Below are 20248 nucleotides of genomic sequence, written 5' to 3' on the forward strand. Positions count from 1 at the left end.
CTAGTGGCCCTAGGACCCTATTGTACTAGGTGCTATACAAACAAACACAGAAGAGAGGAACTCCAGACAGTGATTATATACAACAATGAAGAATCCTGTGAGGCAAGTAGATTGTATGTGTTTTAGAGAGAGAGCTGCAGTGAACACCACCCACTTGCAGTGAGCAAGCACAGGTTGGCAGGGGCAAGTATGTATATAAAGCAAAGCAAGAAGCAGCAAGCAAGAAGAGGCAAGGAGATCAGGAGAGGATCAGGAGGGAGGAAGCAGCTGAGGAGTGACTGTGAAAAAGGAGGAGAGCCATCTGCAATTGATTCACAGTCTTTATGTACAGTCTAAACTTAGTCCTGTTGTGATGTCAGTTCAACAGTTTCTCTTTTCTGGAGGCTCTGGTTTTTTTTTTGCTGTTTCTCTGGAAGTTAAAATTTTTTTTTTTCAGTTTTAGACTAAACAAAAGACTGTAATTCTCTTACAATTACACCAATGGTTTCTCTCCTGGTTTTTCCTCCACCTCAGCTGTCCTCTTCCTCAATCCTCCCCCATCTCCTGCTCTGATCTAACCATCTCTCTCTTCTTCTGCTTTGCTATATATTACATGCTGCTGACCCTTCCAACTGCCACCTGCTGTATCCAAGAAGTGGTGGGTGTTCACAAAAGCTCAATGCTACAAAACAATGTTAGTCTATATAGTGTGCAGGAGATTTTGCTGCTTCTACAGAACCAGACTAACACGGCTACCCCTCTGATACTATATACAACAATGTGCTCAACGAGCTTCAAGATGAAAGCGAGAAAGGAGATAGGGCTTTGAAGAGGCAAGTGAAGAGGAAGGGTAGGTATTTTTACAATGGGAAAGACTAAAGCGTGTTTGTATTGTGAGATGAAAGAGCCAAAACAGAGTGAGAGGTTAAGAAGAGGAGTAAAATAGGGAATGAGAGTGGGCAGAAGGGAGACCAGGAGATGGGACGGATCACTGGGACAAGTGGAGGCGTTAGAGAAGGAGAGCAGATTAGAAACTTCTGCATCAGTGATCAGCCAAGGGGAGGGTGAAGGTCACATCATCTTGTCAACTTTCTCTTGAAAGAATCCTGTGCTGAAAGAGAAATGGTGGCAAGAAAACGGGAAGGGAGGGTTTGAGGAGTGAGTCAAAAGGTGGCTAAAAAGTCAGTTGGGACTGTGGGTATGAGATTCAATTAAGTTGGTGAAGACGACTTTAGCTAGGAAGATGGCAGAAGTGGAAGAAAAGAAAACAGATTTGTAATGGAGGAAGTCAGCCTGGTCACAGGACTTTTGCCAGCAATGCTACACAGCACAAGAGCGGGAATGTAGGAAGTAGACACTGGGAATGAGCCAGGGTAGACCTTGTGATGGGAGAGAGGGAAAAAGAGAGTCAAGGACAGAGGAGAGGGAGAATGGAGAGAACCAACCACCATATCAATGGAATATAAACAGAAAAAATAAATCATTACAACTTTAGAGCAATGAAGTCCAATTATCTCCATTTTATTCAGGCTTAGAAAAATACTGATATCCAATCACGCTGCATTTTACCCAACTCGCATGCTTACCAGAGAAAAAGGAATAGGATCATCAGTTAAAGTCTTGCCCATTGCACAGTCCCCTATACAGTTCCACAATGGGCTTAATTCTATAGCCTGCCACAACTACAAAGTAGTAACATATATGCTGCACTAGATTTTGCCTGCATCTTTTTTTCGTCTCTTCTTTCAACAAAGCTATGGTCAAAACTCCTAAACGCTAAAAGGTAGGAAACAACTGCAGATGTTCACTGTTGCCATATTAAATACCTGCTCCTCTTCACTGGTCGCAGCTATATATCCCATGATGCTCTGTATTTCTTCATGTGTCCCACCTTTGCTTAGGAAATATTTGATCAGTCCATATAGGAATGTTTGTATTGTTCTGAGGTCATCTGGAGCTAAGTCACTGTCTTTATAGCCACTACTAACACAGACAAGGAAAAAAGGACAGTTAAAAAAATACATTTCTTGCATTACACATTTGTGATTTACAAATATTAAATTTGTGATTTACAAATATCACTCTGCTAATACTTCCACTACTTGTTTTAGTAACCCTGCTACCTTATCCTTGGAGTGATACTGAAGATGACAAAGTGGGAGTAGCCAAAAGCAAAACTGGGGTTTTAGAGCCTGATAAACCCCTAGATGTGGACCTAAACCTGATTTGGGGACTTACTATTATTACTAAGCATTTTTATTATGGTAGTGTCTAACGGGCAACCAAGAACAGGGCCCCGTTATGCTAGTACTGTACTAACAGCAGATGGTTCTTGTCTCAAAGAGCTTACCATCTAAATAGAAATGTAAGAGCATTTCAATTTTCATTTTTATAAATAAATCTCTAGCCACTTTCCTTGAAGACACCGTTGAAAATTATAAGCAGTTATAAATTGATGTAAGCCTATCACACTAAGGGTGAAAGCTCGTCCTGAAGATCCCAAAGATGATGTTACTCAAATTCTTTTGGGACAAAACTTTCCTCCCACTTTAAATCCTGAACATAAAGCTTGTAGTCAGCCTATATTTTCTTGATAATTGGGATGCTGGGTGATTTAATTAACAAAAAATAAGAAGAAAAAAAAAGGTGTCCAGAATGCTGCCCCTGAAATTGTGCCGCCCCCACCAAGCACGTGCTTGGTTTGCTGGTGCCTAGAAACGGCCCTGGAGCTTACTACAGTCTAGTTCTAACACAGGGGTCAAGGGAAAGTAGTAATTTAAGTAAAGGAGAATTAAACTCAAAAACTTGATCTCTCACTTTTAATTCATGTTTTCTGCCTGGCCTTTTGTGAAAAAGGTAACAATAGCATACAACAAATTAAGGCGCATAAACCTCATACCCATAATAAATCCTGAGTGTGTCTAGTAGAAACTGCACTCCATACTTCTTTCTGAAGAGCCTCCTGCTGTCTTTGATGATTGTGGAAAGGTACTGTATATGTCCTAAAATACAAAGCTTTCCATTAGAACCTAGACAGGGGTTTATGAAGAGCAAAGGTTCTGTGTTTTAGCATAACTAGCTCAAGTTGTATGATCTCACCAATCCGGAAAGGGAAGTCTCCACGGTTCCAGATACTAAAGTCAAAAAGTAAATGTTGATACATCTGTTGCAAAAGTTGCACATTTTTTTCCACGGAGACCTGTTCTATCAATAACTGCAGAGCCATCAGTACATTCACATCCATCAACCTGCCTGGTACCTAAAATTCAAACAGACGGGTACAGGGTATATAATAGTAAGTTATTTATTTAATGAGCAGCATATGCATTTTCTATTAAACTGATATTTAAAAATCAGATCAACTCCCTAGTCTTGCACAACAATACAGTATTTGTTTTCCTTACAACAACTCTGTTAAACCGAACAGCTGTTAGAAATAATTCAACAATTCCTTTGTCATCTGAATTAAAGGTTTTTGACTGAAATTTTTATCTGATTTTTGTTCTAGTTTAAATAGTTGAACTGTGAAATCTATAACACACACAGCAAAACATAAGAATGGCCATACTGCGTCAGACTAATTGTCCATCTGGCCTAGCATCCTGTCTTCCAACAGTGTCCAGTGCCAGCTGATTCAGAGGGAGTGAACAGAACTCTATGACTAAGAGTCATCAATGTGATCGAGCCGTGAAAAATTGCTAATGCAATCCCAGGATACATCGGGAGAGATAGGGAAGTGTCATTATCATTATCCAAGGCATTGGTGAGATCTCATCTGGAATACTGTGTGCAGTTCTAGTCTCCCATGTTTAAGATGAATGCAAACTGGAACAAGGCTACAAGGATGATCAGTACAGAATAGTACAGAAGGGCTACAAGGATGATCAGACGAATAGAGAACCTACCTTACAAAAGGAGGTTGGGCTTGTTTAGCCTAGCCAAGCGAAGGCTAGGTGGAGATATGATTGCTCTATATGAATGCATCAGAGGGATAAACATCAGGGAGGGAGCGGAGTTATTTCAGTTAAGGGCTGAAGTTGGCCCAAGAACAAATGCATATAAAACTGGCCATCAACAAGTTTAGGCTTAAAATTAGATGAAGATTTCTAATCATTAGAAGAGTGAAGTTCTGGATCAGACTCCCCAGGGCAAAAATCCTAACTGGTTTTAAGACTGAACTTGATAAGTTTATGGAGATGATGGTATGATGAGATTGCCTACAAGGGCACAGGCCCCATTTGTGACTGCTAGTAGCAAATATCCCCAATGGGTGGAGATGGGACACTAGATGGGGAAGGTTCTGAGTTCCCCGGGAAAGCATTCACTGTAATGTCTGGCTGGTGAATCTAACTGATTGCCATATTTGGGGTCAGGAAGTAATTTGCCCCCAAATCAGACTCGCAGAGACCCTAGGCAGTTTTCACCTTCCTCTGCAGCATGGGGCACAGGTCACTTGCTGGTTTCAACTAGAGTAAATGGTGGATTCTCTGTAACTTGAAGTCTTTAAATCATGATTTAAAAACTTCACTAACTCAGACAGAGGTTATGGGTCTATTACAGGAGTGGGTGGGTGAGGTTCTGTGGCCTGCAATGTACAGGTCAGACTAGATGATCAAGATGGTCTCTTCTCACCTTAAAGTCTATGAATTATCAAGTGATCCATATTGTCCAGTCCCACCTTCTGGCACTCAGAGGCTTGTGGACACCAGGAGCATGGGGTGCATCCCTGACCATCTTTTATCATAGCCATTGACAGACCTATCCTCCATGAACTTATCTAATTCCTTTTTTAACCCAGTTATACTTTTGGCCTTCACAACATCCCTTGACAATGAGTTCTACAGGTTGACTATGTGTTGTGTAACGAAGTACTTCCTTATGTTTGTTTTAAACCTGCTGCCTATTAATTTCATTGGGTGTCCCCTGGTTCTTGTGTTACATTAAGATGTAAATAACACTTCCTTATTCACTTTCTCCACACCATTCATGATTTTATAGTCCTCCATCATATCCCACCTTCTAGTCATCTCTTTTCTAAGATGCATAGTCCCAGTCATCTTAATCTCTCCTCAGATGTCTTATTTCCAATCCCTTTCCTAATGGTTCCTAACATTCTATTAGCCTTTTTGACTGCTGCTGCACATTGAGGGTATGGCTACACTTACGAGTTGCAGCGCTGGTAGTTTGCAGCGCTGGTTATCCAGCTGTGTAGGAACAGCGCTGGTGTGTGGCCACACTCACAGCTACCAGCGCTGGTATGTGGCCACATTTGCAGCATTTGCAGTGCTGTTGGGAGTGATGCATTATGGGCAGCTATCCCAGCGTTCAAGTGGCAGCAACGTGCTTTTCAAAAGAAGGGGGGGGTGTAGTGTGACAGGGAGCATGGGGGGAGAGAGAGAGTGGATTTTTGGAGCCAACACTGTGTGTTAGCTTCCTGCCTTGAAAAAATCAGAAAATGTTTCCGACCCCTTAGTCTTAACTCTTAATTGCAAACAGCCTGCATCTTCTCTGTCAAGCAAACACTCACTCCCTGCCTGCCTCATTCACAGGGGTTATCTCATTTGATTGATCACAGCAAACAGGAGCTGTGTTGGTTTTTTAGATAAGCAGCTCCGGTAGCAACGAGCCGGAGCTCCGAGTTCACAACAAAACAAAGAGAGGCTGCATAACAAAACAAAGAGAGTAATTTAGTTAAAAGCATTCTGGGATATCTGCTAATACCCTGGAGGCCAATAACAGCGCTGGTGTGTGTCCACACTTGATGAGCAGCGCTGGATCACCAGCGCTGCAATGCTTATTCCCCATGCAGACCCAGGTGTACGGCCAGCGCTGCAGCCAGGGAGTTGCAGCGCTGGATGTGTCCTGCAGGTGTGGACACTTACTAATTGCAGCGCTGGAAAGCCTCCACCAGCGCTGCAAATCTCAAGTGTAGCCATACCCCTGTTTTCAGAGAACTATCCACAATGACTCCATGATATTTTTCTTGAGTGGTAACAGCTAATTTAAATCCCATAATTATGTATGTATAGTTGGGATTATATTTTCCAATGTGCATTACTTTGCATTTATCAACATTGAATTTCATCTTCCATTTTGTTGCCCAGTCACCCAGTTATATGAGATCCCTTTGTATCTCTTCACAATTTGTTTTGGACTGAACTATCTTGAGTAATTTAGTATTGTCTGCAAACTTTGCCACCTCAATGTTTACCACTTTTTCCAAATTATATATGAATATGTTGAACAGTATTGGTCCCAGTACATATCCTTAAAACATAAGTAGACAAAGTTTCACAAGTATCATAACATCTTGTTTTCAGAAATTTACAAGAATGTAAAAATATTATACTTGTCTATGTATTGTATCTGTACATATGCAAGACAGAAGGGAAGTACAAAGTTATGCTAACTCTATGTTCCTATGCACCAGCAAGCACAGATACTCGCTTGACAATAGTCTGAACCTCAGAAAACCTTTGAAATTTAGAATGAAACCATGGCCTAATGGATTTCAGTGGAATCACCCATAACATTGATTACATGAGAAATAACTTCTCACCTTCTGTAACAAAGCTCCTAGGGTAGCAACTCCATGGGAGTGAATGAGATTATCTTGGTTAATAGGGTGTCTTTGAATAAAGTGCTTTATCATCAAGATGAAAGTTGCAACAATATTCTTCTCTAGACGAGCCTCTGCAAAACAGATCGTTCTGTTAAAACCCTTTTTTATCATTTCATTATCATGTCAAATTAGGAGGAATAAGAAGTGAAATCAAATGTTTTTATTCTCCACTATTTTCCTGAGCTTCCTCTCTCCACTGATATTTGCTACTTTGCTGTAGATGGTGTTTAGATCCTGTGATGCTGAGGCAAAGTCATTATATGCTTCCCCAGAACAAAGCAAATGCCAGTCGTGACTTCAGCTGCTTTGTCCATTCACCTGTGGCATTGGACAAGATACTCTTCTCTAAGCCACAACCTGGATCGTCTTTTGCATGTTCTGCACTTGCTCTAAACATACATTTCCTCCTCTTTCCCCACATCTGGATATGCCTATTATATCTAGAACTACTTTAATTGGGAGGGAGAAATAATGAAGCAAAATCAAAAGTTGTATCATATTTCTTCACAAGTCTTAATTTCTAAGAGGCTTCTGCTAAGATTACAAGAATTCTCTTGAAGCTGTTAATTCAGCACAAAATTTAAAGAGGGAAATCTGTGGTTTCATATGGGTTTTTTAAAGCATATTCATAAATTACTAAGAACTTCAATAGTTTAACTAAAATTCTGCAGGCTACTGGTTTGTAACATGAAATACGACATTATCTCCCCAATTCAGGGCCCACTGAACAATGGGAAAATGTGCCATTGACTTCAGCGGGATTTGGATCGGACCCTTTTTAATTTTTCTAGGTACTCAAAAGAACCACTTTATTTAGAAATAAATGTGCACATTTTGACTCAGTACATAAAGTTAATACAGCAAAATACTGCTATTAAATTCATTCTATGAATGTGTCCTGTGTGTTGTTGAAGTTAATTTTAAACAGTGCTGAAATCCTATCTTATTAGATGTCCAACTCAGAATAAAAATAGTTTATTAAAATTACATGGCTACTATAACAGAGTTAATACGTAATCATATAAACCAATTCTTTCCACTGTTGTAGTCCTCCGTTTTTATTAAACCTTTAACTTTAATATGGTCGCAAATCTATAGTACTTTCCTACCTGAAGCCTTTGTGGATGATAACACCACCCAGTCTCCCTCTATTGGAGTCACCAGTTCCTGAGGTACAGTTTCCCCTTCAGACCTCTCAGGCACCTGTCCACTGAGAAAACTGATCTGCTCCAGTAGTGGAAACAGCACATTCAATCCACCAATACAATTTATCATATCCTACAGGGAGGGAGAGAGAGAAAGCATGCACAAATTTGTAGGGTTTTTGTTGTTGCTGTTGTTTTAATGTAAAAGAAATACCCATTTAATATTTAATGTAAAAGAAATAAGAAGGGCACTTATGTACTTATGAGTTAATCAGAATTCCATGTCACTTGGAAACTAATTAAAAAGAACAATAACAACTTCACAACAGTTTTAAAAGTAGGTTTAAAGGTGTTTCAGACAACAATTGTTAGCAAGTCTTCCAGCTAACTTCTGCGGCTTTACAACAATTTGTTTTTTCTCTCCTCTGTTGCTGCATGAAACACCTGCACAAATAACATGGGAAACTCATTCTAAGTGAAACAGACTACGTGACAGAAAATACTGTGAAATACATATACTGGAGAACCAGAAAGAAATTTACTCTCTCTTCTGATCTCTTTGAATTAACACTAAAAAGTATATTAAAAAGTTTAGATACATGTGAATTTTAGTTTAATAGTGTCCCTATGAAAAGTCTCTGCTTCAGAAAGTTTAAATACAAATAAAATGATAAAGCAAATTATTTCATTTGCTGAGTAAAGTTAATGAAACTTATATTCCTTTACTACTCCTTTACTATTTCCTAAAATTCATCATCATTTGTACACTAATAGGGATAGCATGGAATTTGACAAATCCAGTAAGTGGTTAGCAAGCTAGCCAGGGATACTTGTTATGCTCTCAGTGCATTGAAAACCAAAGTGTATCAGAGTTTTTTAATAAATCACATGAATGGTCACAATTTAAAGACTGATTTTGAAGAGATATTTCACAGCACATACCATACCTACAGACTAAAAAGAATTATTTTTCTCTCATTCTCTCATATGCAGAAATCTCAGGTGAACAAACAATAAAATAAAAACCACCAAAAACTATGTGGGTACTTCCCCACTTCTTCCTTTTGGGTACTGGGAAGGGGACACCACACTCCCTCTCCAATGTTTACCTCCCCATCTCTCTCATTACTATCTCCTTCCACTGCTTCGCTCCACCCCATACCTCTTCACAACACCTCTCTCTTCAGCCTGCAGAATCCCTCCCCTGCAGGCCCGTGTCAAGTTTTTTCACACCTAATGTATCTCTCCAATAGGCCCTTGCTGTCTCTGTGAGAACAAAACAGGAAGCACCTCTCAGAGGCAGTACAGAGATATGCTACATAGGGACAAGCACAAGCCAGCTAGTTAACATGCAGAACACTTGTCTGAAGTCTGAGACTGCTATCTCGTTTCTCTTTAACCCTGCAGAATTCCTAGACAGTGCCCCCACCCACCAGCACCTATGCAGTGTCTTCATTATGGGGCTTCTAAAGACCACGATCGGGGGTGGGGGGCTGCTGGCTCCTGACACTCCCATAATGAGCTCTTCACACTTTCTGCTGAGCAGAACTATGCTCAACATAGCTCCACACAGAACCAGTGGTGTACAAGCAGCGTTCTTACACTTCTGGGCAAGGATAACAAAATCATGGCATTTTCAAACTGTTCATATAAATTGGACCACCCAAAATTAACTAGTAAATGTTCCTACACTTTCTGGAAGCATATCAGTCAACTAACACAAAGCCTATTCTCCTACAACATTCACTTTGAGAGAGACAGTGAGAGTATCAGTACAGAATAGCTGTCATTAAATGTACACTATTACTGGCACAGGAAGTCTTTCAGAAGAGTCTGAACTTCATGTTCACTGCAAACAGCTACCATTTATTTGTGGATATATTAGTCCTCAACTATAGTCTTCTACTACAAATTCCCTACACTCACAACTCAGGTCAACCCCTTTTGTAACTTGTTCTTCGAGGTGTGTTGCTTACATCCATTCCATTGTAGGTGTGTGCGCTCGCCACATGCACCGGTGCCAGAAGTTTTTCCCTCAGTGGTATCCATAGAGGACCGGCTCTGGCACCCTCTGGAGTGGTGCGCGTATGCACCAGTATAAGAGGTGCCACTGGCTCCCCCCTCCCTCAGTTCCTTCTTGACAGAACTCCAACAGAGGGGAAGGAGGGTAGGTCATGGAATGGACACGAGCAACACTTCTCAAAGAAAAGTTACAAAAGTTAACCGTCTTTTCTTCTTAGAGTGCTTGCTCATGTGCATTCCATTGTAGGTGACTCCCAAGCAGTACTACTGGAGGCAGGTAGGAGTTCACGGAGGCGGGTAGGAGTGCCGATTGCAACACAGCTCTGCCAAAACCAGCGTCATCTCTGGCTTGCTGGGTGATGGTGTAAGCATGAACATCTGAACTGAAGATCACGTCGTGGCCCTGCAGATGTTCTAGATAGGGATATGCACCAGGAAGGCAGCTGCACCCTAGTTGAGTGAGCCTTCACTACTGGTGGAGGCACAGCCTGTGCCAACTTGTAACAAGTGCGGATGCAGGCGGTGATCCAATTCAAAATCCTCTGAGAGGACATCGGAAGGCCCTTCATCCTGTCAGTGACTGTGACAAAGAGCTGGGTCGATCTATGGAAGGGCTTGGTGTACTCCAGGTAGAAAGCCAGGGCGCACCTGACATCTAGAGTGTGCAGCTGCCTCTCCTTATTGGTTGTGTGAGGCTTTGGACAGAACACTGCGAGGAAGATATCCTGGTTGACATGGAAGTGTGACACCACCTTTCGCAGGAAGGCCAGATGGGGCCACAACTGGACTTTGTCCTTGTACAATACCCTGTATGGGGGCTCCAAAGTGAGGGCTTTAATCTTAGAGACACATCTTGCCGAGGTAATAGCTACAAGGAATGTAACCTTCCATGACAAGTAGGAAAGGGAACAAGAAGCCATAGGCTCTAAGGGTGGACCCATGAGTCTGGAGAGGACCAGGTTGAGGTCCCATTGGGGAACTGGGTCCCGGATCAGTGGAAAGAGTCTTCCAAGGCCTTTCAGGAACCTGACCCGACACCTTATGCAAAAGCACCGATCTACCCTGGATGCGACAATGGAAGACCGATATTGCTGCCAGATGAACCTTGATCAAAGAGTATGCGAGACCGTGGTGCTTTTAGTGAAGCAGGTAATCCAGGATGGACTGCAGAGACACCTGAGTCGGGGAGATATTCTGCTCTGACGCCCAGCAGGAGAAACAGTTCCATCTTGCCAGGTAAGTTGCTCTAGTGGAGGGCTTTCTGCTCTCCAAGAGAACCTGCTGTACCTGACTAGAGAAGGCTTGTTCCTCTGGATTCAGCCACGCAGCATCCAAGCTGTGAGGTGGAAAGAGGTGAGGTTCGAGTGCAGGAGTCGACCGTGATCCTGCAAGAGTAGGTCCGGGCCGCTAGGAAGTGGACACGGGGCTGCCCCAGTCTGGTCCATGAGTATGCCAAACCAATGCTCGTGAGACCATGCTGGAGCAAATCATAATGACCTGTGCCTTGTCCCTCTTTATTTTTTAGAGGACTTTGCTGATGAGTGGAACTGACGGAAAGGCGTACATCAGGTCTCCTGACCAAGAGAGGAGAAAAGCATTGGATAGCGAGCCTCCGCCGAGGTCTTGGAGAGAACAAAACCAATGACACTTTTTGTTCTGTCTGGTGGCTAATAGGTCCACTTGGGGAGCTCCCCACTTGTGGAAGACCACTCTGACAACCTCTGAGTTAAGGGACCACTCATGGTGAGAAAAGAAGGACCTGCTGAGGAGATCAGCCAGTGTGTTCTGGACACTGGGGAGGCGAGAGGCTTCCATGTGGATTGCATGCTGGATGCAGAAGTCCCACAGACGGAAGGCCTCCTGGCACAGAGCCGACGATCGAGCTCCCTCCTGCCTGTTGACATAGAACATGGAGGCCATATTGTCCGTCGATACCTGCACCATCTGCCCAGACAGTTGGGGAAGGAAGATATCACAAGCCAGGCAGATGGCTCTGAGTTCCCTGACATTTATATGCAATGCAAGCTCCTTTCAAGACCATAACCCTTGAGTCTGCAGTGTACCGAGATGTACTCCCCAACCGAGGTCAGACGTATCCAAAAACAGGGAGACAGTGGTTGTGGGCTCACGAACAACACACCTTCCAACACCAGAACCAGGTCAGACCCTTTTGGGAAGGGATCCCAGTCTGTCCCCAGTACCATGGGGTATGGTAACTCCTCTACTACCCCAACCCGTTACCAGGCAAAATTGCCCTTCACTCCTAGGGGCACCTGGGCCACGGGGCAGGGCTTCCAATCCCCTTGGATGCATTCCAGCTTCAGCCTTGCCTCTGGGATAAACCAATGTGGTGAGAGGGCCAAGGCCCTGTCCCCCGAGCCCCTCTGGGGCTTCCTCCTCGCCCACACGGGGATGGTGGGCAGCCCTTGCTTCTTTTTCTGCCCTCCAATCTCAGTCCAGATGCAAAACTTGGCTAGGCCACATTCCATCTCTGGCAGTCCCTACATTTATGTCCTGGCCGTCCACATCACCAGCACACAAGCTGCTCCGGAAGACTAGGGGCTCCCTTGATCGCCTCCTCCTTCTTCTTCTCCGAGCTTCTCCCAGGGTTTCCTCCCCCACTCGAGGTCTCGGCATGTCCTATCCTCCTTTCAAGGAAAATTCACCTCCACATACTCCATCAATTTAACAGCAGCCTCTACCGTATTCGGCTGCTGTCGCCAGGCCCAGACTCACATAGTCTCTTAGAGGCCCTGTAGAACTGCGTAAGGATCACCCTTTCCATGATTTCCCCCACCATTTGGGTGTCCAGCCAACACGTGGCCCAGTCTGTCAGCTTTCAGGCAAAGGCTTGGGACCTCAAACCCCTCATCCACCGGGCTAATCGAAATTTCGGTCGGTACTTCTCTGCCGAGTGTTCCACCCGGTCTAGGGTGGCTGCCTTCACCATGTCATAATCCTTGGCCTGTTCATGGTTTAGCGCCATATAGGCAGCCTGCGCCTTGCCAGCCAGATAGGGGGCCAGTCATAGGGCTCAGGTTGCCCTATCCCATCCGATGCCCATGGCCACCCGCTCAAACGTATAAAGGAAGGCATCGGGGTCATTGGCGGGGCGCACCTTACATAGGCCTAGTTCTGGCATTTGGGTGCCATATCCTCCCAGGGGCCTCACCAGCTTTTGCAGGAGCTGCTGCTGCACATTGGCCTGCTCTCTGATAAAGTCCTGGAGAGTCTTTGGCTGTCCAGCCTGTCAGGTGAGTAAGGCCAGCCTCTCCACCTGGTGGGATTGCTGGAAGGCCTGCAGTGCTTTCTGCATCTCCTGCTGCTTGGCTAGCCACTGCAAGGTTCCCTCCATCTTCGGGTTGCAACACCCTGGTGATGGCTTGTAGTCCTGGACAAGCCCCCATGTGTAACGGGGTCCACAGTGCGCCTCTGGGTATTCGGCCCCTTGGCCTCCCTCTTCAACGAGTCAGGGACACTTTAGTCTGGTGCAACACCCATGCTCTTTATTCTCAATAGGTTTCCTACCACCAGTTCCCAACTGTATACAGACTTCACAGCTACTTTGCCTACAACAGGCCTAGCCTGCAACAGACTAGGAGATTCCCACCTCCTTCTGTGCTTAACTTTTCTCTTTCCCTTCCCCCCCCATTCTCTGGCTTCCTCCCAGCCTTTATAGCTCTGGGCTAATAAGACTGGGAGGTGTGGCCAGGTACCGGGCTATTCACCCAGCTCCAATCTATTCCCCTTGATCAGGGCTGGAGTGGCAGGAGCTGACTAAGGGCTTCTCAACCAATACCCTCCCACAAGCCGGTACCGGGCATGAGGATTGGCGCTGGTTGGAGGTTGGTGCCAGCAGCGTGCTCTGGACCAAGCCACAGTGCTTGGAGCAGAGTGCAATCTCGTTGGTTCCGAGGCCAGTGCAAGAGCTGACTCCATAAGGAGCGCTCAGAGATGAATGTCCCGCTTCTTTTTAGTCCGTGGCCTGAAGCTCTTGCAAATGTGACACTTGTTTCCCCTAAACACTTCAGGCAGCTTCTATGGGGATGTTTTTTCAACAGTCACAAGGTTTGAAGCCCGGGGACGGAGGCATGCCCCGTACCTAGGCCAAGTCCCATACAGGACTGACTGACTATTCCTAACTTAACATTAAGGGAACTATTAACTAAACTACTTTATAAAACAAACAGTAGAGACAGAAAAGCTTGCTGAAACAAGGAGATGTTCCAGCACCATCACTGGCAGTAAGAAGAAACTGAGGGAGCGGGGAGCCAATGGCGCCCCTTATACCAGCGCATACACGCGCCACTTCAGAGGGTACCATAGCCGATCCCCTATGGATACTACTGAGGGAAAAACTTCTGGCACCACTGCATGGGGGTGAGCACGCACACTTACAATGGAATGGACATGAGCAAACACTCGAAGAAGAAAAAATATTTTGTACCTGAGGATTCCAGCTTGGTAGTTCATTTCGAATTGTACACCAAGTAAGTGAGCCCTAGCCTAGATGATACTTTTGGGTCAAAGTCAGACCTGGAAATCAATGTTGCTCCTATATACAGTAGGTCTGATTCTGATCTTTGAGATTAGTGCGTGCTAATGAGTTGGCAGACGGGTGAGTTAGTGAATAAACAGGTAAACAATGACATAATAGACTAAGCTGGTGCACACTCAGTGAATCTCTTCCTCTCTCCATGAATCTGCAAGAACTAAATCATTAGAGTATTTTTGGGGAAGTGGGAACATGAGAGAAACATTGGCCTATATGGAGGACTAGGTAAATTAATTAACTGACGTTTGTTCAACACTTTGAAAATGTAATCGCTAGTACTAAGTGTTATTAGGGAGAAAAAGGTAGAGGTCATAAAATGCTTTCAAAATATAAAACGTATTACTTGCAGTACCACAAAACTTTTTAATATTCTAATTTTAAGTTTGTTTTTAAACATTATCTATGACTGTGTTAGCATGACTCCGCTTTCCCAAAATTTACTTTGACACCACCACAACCCTAAAATTCGCTTAATTCACTTTGAAAACACTGCTATGCGTGGTGTTGCTCCTGCACAATGGGAACTTCTAGCACTCCTTAAGCATCCAGTATACGATAACTACTTTGTATTTACATCAGACTGTGATGATTTAATATTAATTTACCTTGATGTCCCAGTTCACTACTTTGTTTCCAGTTAGTCTTCCATGTAAAAGATTTGTGGAGAGGTCAAGGCAGATTGGGTTTCTGCAGGCCTAAGAAAGGAAGAAAACATGAGCTTCAGCATTACTTCTGAAACAAATGCAGGGTCATTGAATTACCTATAAATTTATGTAAGAGTGCATGGCATACTGAGGTAAGGCAGGAAAGCATTGTGGTGATACTAATGGAAAGATTTCAACAATATGGGATACCCAGAATACATTTCCTAATACCTTGGATTCACTATTCACAATTTCACCACTTACAGCATTCTTGGCCTTTTGGTAGAATAAGAAATAAAATACACAAATGTTCAGTTTAGTTATGGACAGTGCAAGGCCTAATCATCCAGGAACCCACACTACTCATGTCAATGGAAATTAGTTAGATTATCAACTTGTCCTTCAGGAGAGAGTGCTAACTTGTACCCTTTATACCAAGTGAGGCATTAATACCGGTGCCGGGAGATAGTTTATTCAACCATTCTAACCAAAAGGTAAATGCACAGAAAAAGCTACCAACCCTAAAAGGGTGGGAAACAAAACACACTATATTTCAGTAAAAGCAGGAGGGCAAGAATGACAGGCTCACAACACTCACACTCTGATACCACCCCAAAGGGCCATCCAGCTGTGGTTCTTTAAGTTTTATTCCACAATATCATGTAAAATGACCTCACCCTTCATTAAGCAGTGGAGGCTATTGTCTGGCTTGTAGGAAAAGGTGTGTGGCCCCTTTAAAGGCTAGACAGCCAGAGTGCTGCAGCTTCAGACCAGGTTAGTGTGGGGATGGTGACCCATCCCCCACCCCAGGTGACTGGAAGAAAGGGGGGACTATTTAGGTCCACCCCAGTGCAGGAAAAGCCCTCTTTTAACTGGACCAGCTGTGTAGCAGGAACAGCTGCATAAGCTTCACTCTTTGGTGGCTCCACATGGTAGCAGACTGGTGAGAACAGGGAGGTGGAGCGGGGAGGAGTCCTCCCTCCAACCTGCAGCAGGAGAAGCAAGTGTTTTGTAGCAAAAGGGGAAGAAGTTGCAAACTCATTAGAGCAGAGCTCTAGCAGATTTGTGAGAACAGGAGGAGGGAAGGTGTCCCCCTTCCAGCCAGGGATGGAAGTTCCAAACCAGTTCAGGGTGCACAGAGTAGGACTTGAGAGATCATGGGAGACTGGAGATGTGGGATCTTCACTGCATGGGCAAGGCCCGGGGGTAGGTGGTCCCCAGCGTGGTCTGTCTACCAAATGATTCCCCTCTGCTGGGAAGTAACATGGATCCTGGGGAAGCAAACACTCCCCATGGTGAACTAGCTGCATTTGGGGGTGGGGTAGGCAACAGAGAATTGATTCAAGCCATCTGGGTAGTTGCTTCCAAAATTGTTTCCATAGCACTACAAGGCTTATAAGGTGCAGTGGGTCACCCACAGCCAGGACATTTGAACAAACAGATTGCAGGACAGGAGAATGACCAGGCTGGTAGCATCAGAGTGTGACCAGCACCGGATGGAGGTTGCAGAGGCAGGGCATGAAAGGGAGTCCTTTGTGTCCAATACTGCAATGGGTATCCATTAAGGCTGTCAAACAATTAAAAATATTAATTGCAATTAATCAGGAGATTAAAAAAATAATCACGATTAATCACAGTTTTAATCACACTGTTAAACAATAACAGAATACCATTTATTTAAATATTTTGGATGTTTTCTACATTTTCAAATATTTTGATTTAAATTATTCCACAGAATGCAAAGTGTACAGTGCTCACTTTATTTATTTTTTAATTACAAATTTTGCATTGTAAAAAAGATAAATTAAAGAAATAGGATTTTTCAATTCACCTCATATAAGCACTGTAGTGCAATCTCTTTATTGTGAAAGTGCACTACTGGATGAGGAATTACAGGTAGGATCCCATAAATGTAAACAAACTTGTTTGTCTTAGTAATCGGCTGAACAAGAAATAGGACTGAGTGGACTTGTAGGCTCTAAAGTTTTACATTGTTTTATCTTTGAGTGCAGTTTATATAACAAGAACAAATCTACATTTGTAAGTTGCACAGTCAGGGAGGCATTTCCAGTAGCATTTTTTGGAGCTTTAGGATCAGTAAACTAGTACTTGAGTCCTGTAGGGATTCTTCTGGGAGGGCTTTAGAATTGAGGGTTATATATTGGGAGGGGCAATCGGTGATATTAACTTTGAAGATGTCAAAGGCAGATCAAGGAGGCCAGAGTGAATTCATTATTCTACAACAGGGCGGTGAGCCTGGGATCTGCAGAGTGGAGGCTGTGAGAGCACACATGGCAATAAGGCCAGGAAAAAATGGGTCCCTCTTTGATTCATGACGATGGGAATCCCCTCACAATATACTAGTTTGTTACAGTTTTAAGACAGGGCCTGACAGGGTTGGGGCTTTAGCACATGAATTGGTTCCCACTCATTCAGGATCGGGGTGGTAACAGTAGTGGCCCATCTAGGTCTGGGGCCTAGTGCAATTCAGGTAATTGGGTGTAGGCATTCTGAAGCAAAAAGAACGTATGTGAGACCCCAGGTGGGGAATCGGTGTTAATTTTCCCTTATGTCTGTATTCCAGACGCTGGCAGGCCAGGCAGACGGCGGTGTAGATCTGTGGGCACAGTATTGTTTACTGGGCACACATGCAGGCTTCCAGGTTGTCTGGAGGTTTGCAGCTGGACATCAGAGGTGAGGCAATCCTGAACTGGCAGGGGAGCGGGGGCATGTTATGGCCCATCTGTACACTGTGATGGCGTCTGAGCAGGCAACAAACAAGAACATAAGAATGGCCATTCTGGGTCAAACCAAAGGTCCATCTAGCCCAGTATCCTGTCTTCCGACAGTGGCCAAATCCAGGTGCCCCAGAGGGAATGAACAGAACAGGAAATCATCAAGTGCTCACTCCCATGTCGTCCATTCCCAGCTTCTGGCAAACAGATATGATTGTGGTTCACCTCAGGGAAAATTATTAGGGAATGTGTAAAAGGGTGGACCTTATTGATCAGAACTAAAAGGGACTTGGGGCAGATCCTGGAATTTTTACTCCAGGGAAAAGTTATCTGGTTTGACACATTGCAACGCAGGGTGTGGCGGGGAGCTGTGAAGCCCCCTCAGGTTGACAAGTCTAGGAGCCATGTGAATAGGGAGGTGGCCAAATCCACAGATGGCACTGGGGGGTCAGTAATTTCTCATCCGGACTCAGCATAGGGGGCATCAGAATGATTCAGGGAGGATAGGGTTTACCCTATCAGACTTGGGAGCTGACAAGTTTTTAACCAATATTAAAGAGGACATTAGTAGATGTCTGGGAGCCTGACTAGGTATGAGGGGGGAAGCAGACAAGCTAATTGCTGGAGCCTCCTTGTGGCAGATATCCAGTACAGGTTCTCCGTGGAGAAAGGATACGGTGATCAGATACAATGGATTGGTAAAGGATTTAAAAGAGGTATTCTTTAAAGGAGCAGAAATAGGAGTTTCGGGGCTAGGACTGGTACGTCAGCGAGTCAACCCTCTCTCCTTTATAGTCCCCACTCCCCAACCTCACTTGATGGGTGGGGCTGACAGCACTCATTCCCCCTGTGTATATGTAAATTGTTATGGAATTACAGTACTTGCACTGTACACTTTTATCTGCTGGGTACTCACAGACATTTAGGAATAAAGTTGTGGCCTAATTAAACCACAGCCAGTGTCTCCTGTCCTTCTTCCGGCATAGCCGGACAACATCACTTTAAGGAATAAAGAAAACTTTGTCCATAAAAGCAAACCTGTTGCATTCTAAAAGTTAATCAAAATTAATCTGTAGACATTTAAAGCTACTATTCAGAACGTTTTAACCTTAGAAAAAACCAACTACTGTAAAGTATGTAAGCAAATGGAAAACGTGCTGATTACTACCTTGGGTGTATAGTGAAGAAGCACTTTACTGGGCAGATCTGCCACTTCAGACTCTTGGGATTTCCATGGAGTTAAACAGTTTGGGCCTGTAAAATATTTTTAAGTACATGCTAGATTTAAAATTTGTGTTAATAAATTTTACTACGCTACACTCTGCTAGAGATACAAATAGGACACCTTGAACTACACATATCCTGACCAAATATTTGACATATCTCCTTAACCAAAAGATTATTTAAAAAAATAACTCTGATTCCATGGGGTTTTACTCTTTACAAATAACCCTCCGGCTAAAAAACAAATTAAGTTATATGAAATGAGATTTGTATGTTCAAAAATTGTCAGTATTTTGTCTTTACAAATATTCCATTTCACACTTAACTGTCATCTCTCCCTAAAGATCACCAGCAGTTAGGAAGATCAGATCCTGAAGACAGATTTATACAGTAACAAAATGAGATTACATTTATTTTAAAATGCTGTGATTATTCACTTATCAAAGTGCATTCTTTTTACAGTTTTTGGTAGTAATAAGACATGTAACTCATACACCTAATCTTTTTAAAGATAGTTTTATATACATCATCAAAATGATCTGGAAAAGATTATCTTTCAATTGCTAATGTAAATCCTAAAGGATGAGCTCCCAAGGCTGAATAATGACTTTTAAGTGGCTTATCAACCACAGCAATACACTTGAATACTCTCACTTACATGCCCATATGTTGACAAATAATGTGAAAAGATACTCAACGTTGCAGAATGGTTCACACTTCAAAGAGCTCAGCCTTTCAAACCCTTCAGACAAGTTTACAGTTTTCTTTTCAAGATCACACAGAAGTATGACTTATTTTTAAGCTTTATTAATTGTTAAATAATACATGGACTCTTGCATGAGGTTTCTGAATGGACCAATAATAAAACAGATACAGAACCCTGAAAATATCTTTAAAACACATGCAAAAGTAAGATGAAAATTGATATGGACAAAGCTGTGGCCTTTAACTGAATAATTTAATTGCCTAATCTTAATTGCCTAAAGATTTTAGCTGATGGGCCAAATTCTGCTTTCAGTTTAATTTGTTTAAACCCAGAGTAGCTCCACTGAAGTTAATGGAGATACTTCAGATTTCGCTCATGTAAATGAGAGCCCAAATTGGTTGATATCTGTCTAAATTTTTTTTTTTTTAACACCTCTTCAGGATTGGTGGATATACATTTTTGTGGACTTCTCTGCATGTCTATATATTTGATACATAATAGGGGAACAGGAGAATTCTGTGTAAATATAGCAAATATATTATAACATAAATGTGTTACTATAAAAAGATATGAATCAGCTCAAAAAACTGACACAGTTTATTTTTAAGGACATATC

General features: G+C 43.2%; 1 protein-coding gene across 4 annotated transcripts in view; it reads right to left on the bottom strand.

The window, feature by feature from the left end:
* The window catches only part of NBEAL1 (neurobeachin like 1), a 150224-nt gene that overhangs the window by 55597 nt on the left and 74379 nt on the right, over positions 1-20248 (bottom strand). For all 4 annotated transcript variants that reach the window (XM_039494373.1, XM_039494374.1, XM_039494371.1 and 1 more), the window contains 7 exons: positions 18871-18956; positions 14929-15018; positions 7711-7879; positions 6539-6672; positions 3079-3238; positions 2879-2981; positions 1806-1962 (listed from right to left, as the gene is read on the bottom strand). In XM_039494373.1, coding sequence (XP_039350307.1) covers positions 1806-1962; positions 2879-2981; positions 3079-3238; positions 6539-6672; positions 7711-7879; positions 14929-15018; positions 18871-18956 — 899 coding nt within the window. The remainder of the gene's footprint in view (positions 1-1805; positions 1963-2878; positions 2982-3078; positions 3239-6538; positions 6673-7710; positions 7880-14928; positions 15019-18870; positions 18957-20248) is intronic.

The sequence above is a fragment of the Mauremys reevesii genome, linkage group 11, assembly GCF_016161935.1.
Source record: "Mauremys reevesii isolate NIE-2019 linkage group 11, ASM1616193v1, whole genome shotgun sequence".
NCBI lineage: Eukaryota > Metazoa > Chordata > Testudines > Geoemydidae > Mauremys > Mauremys reevesii.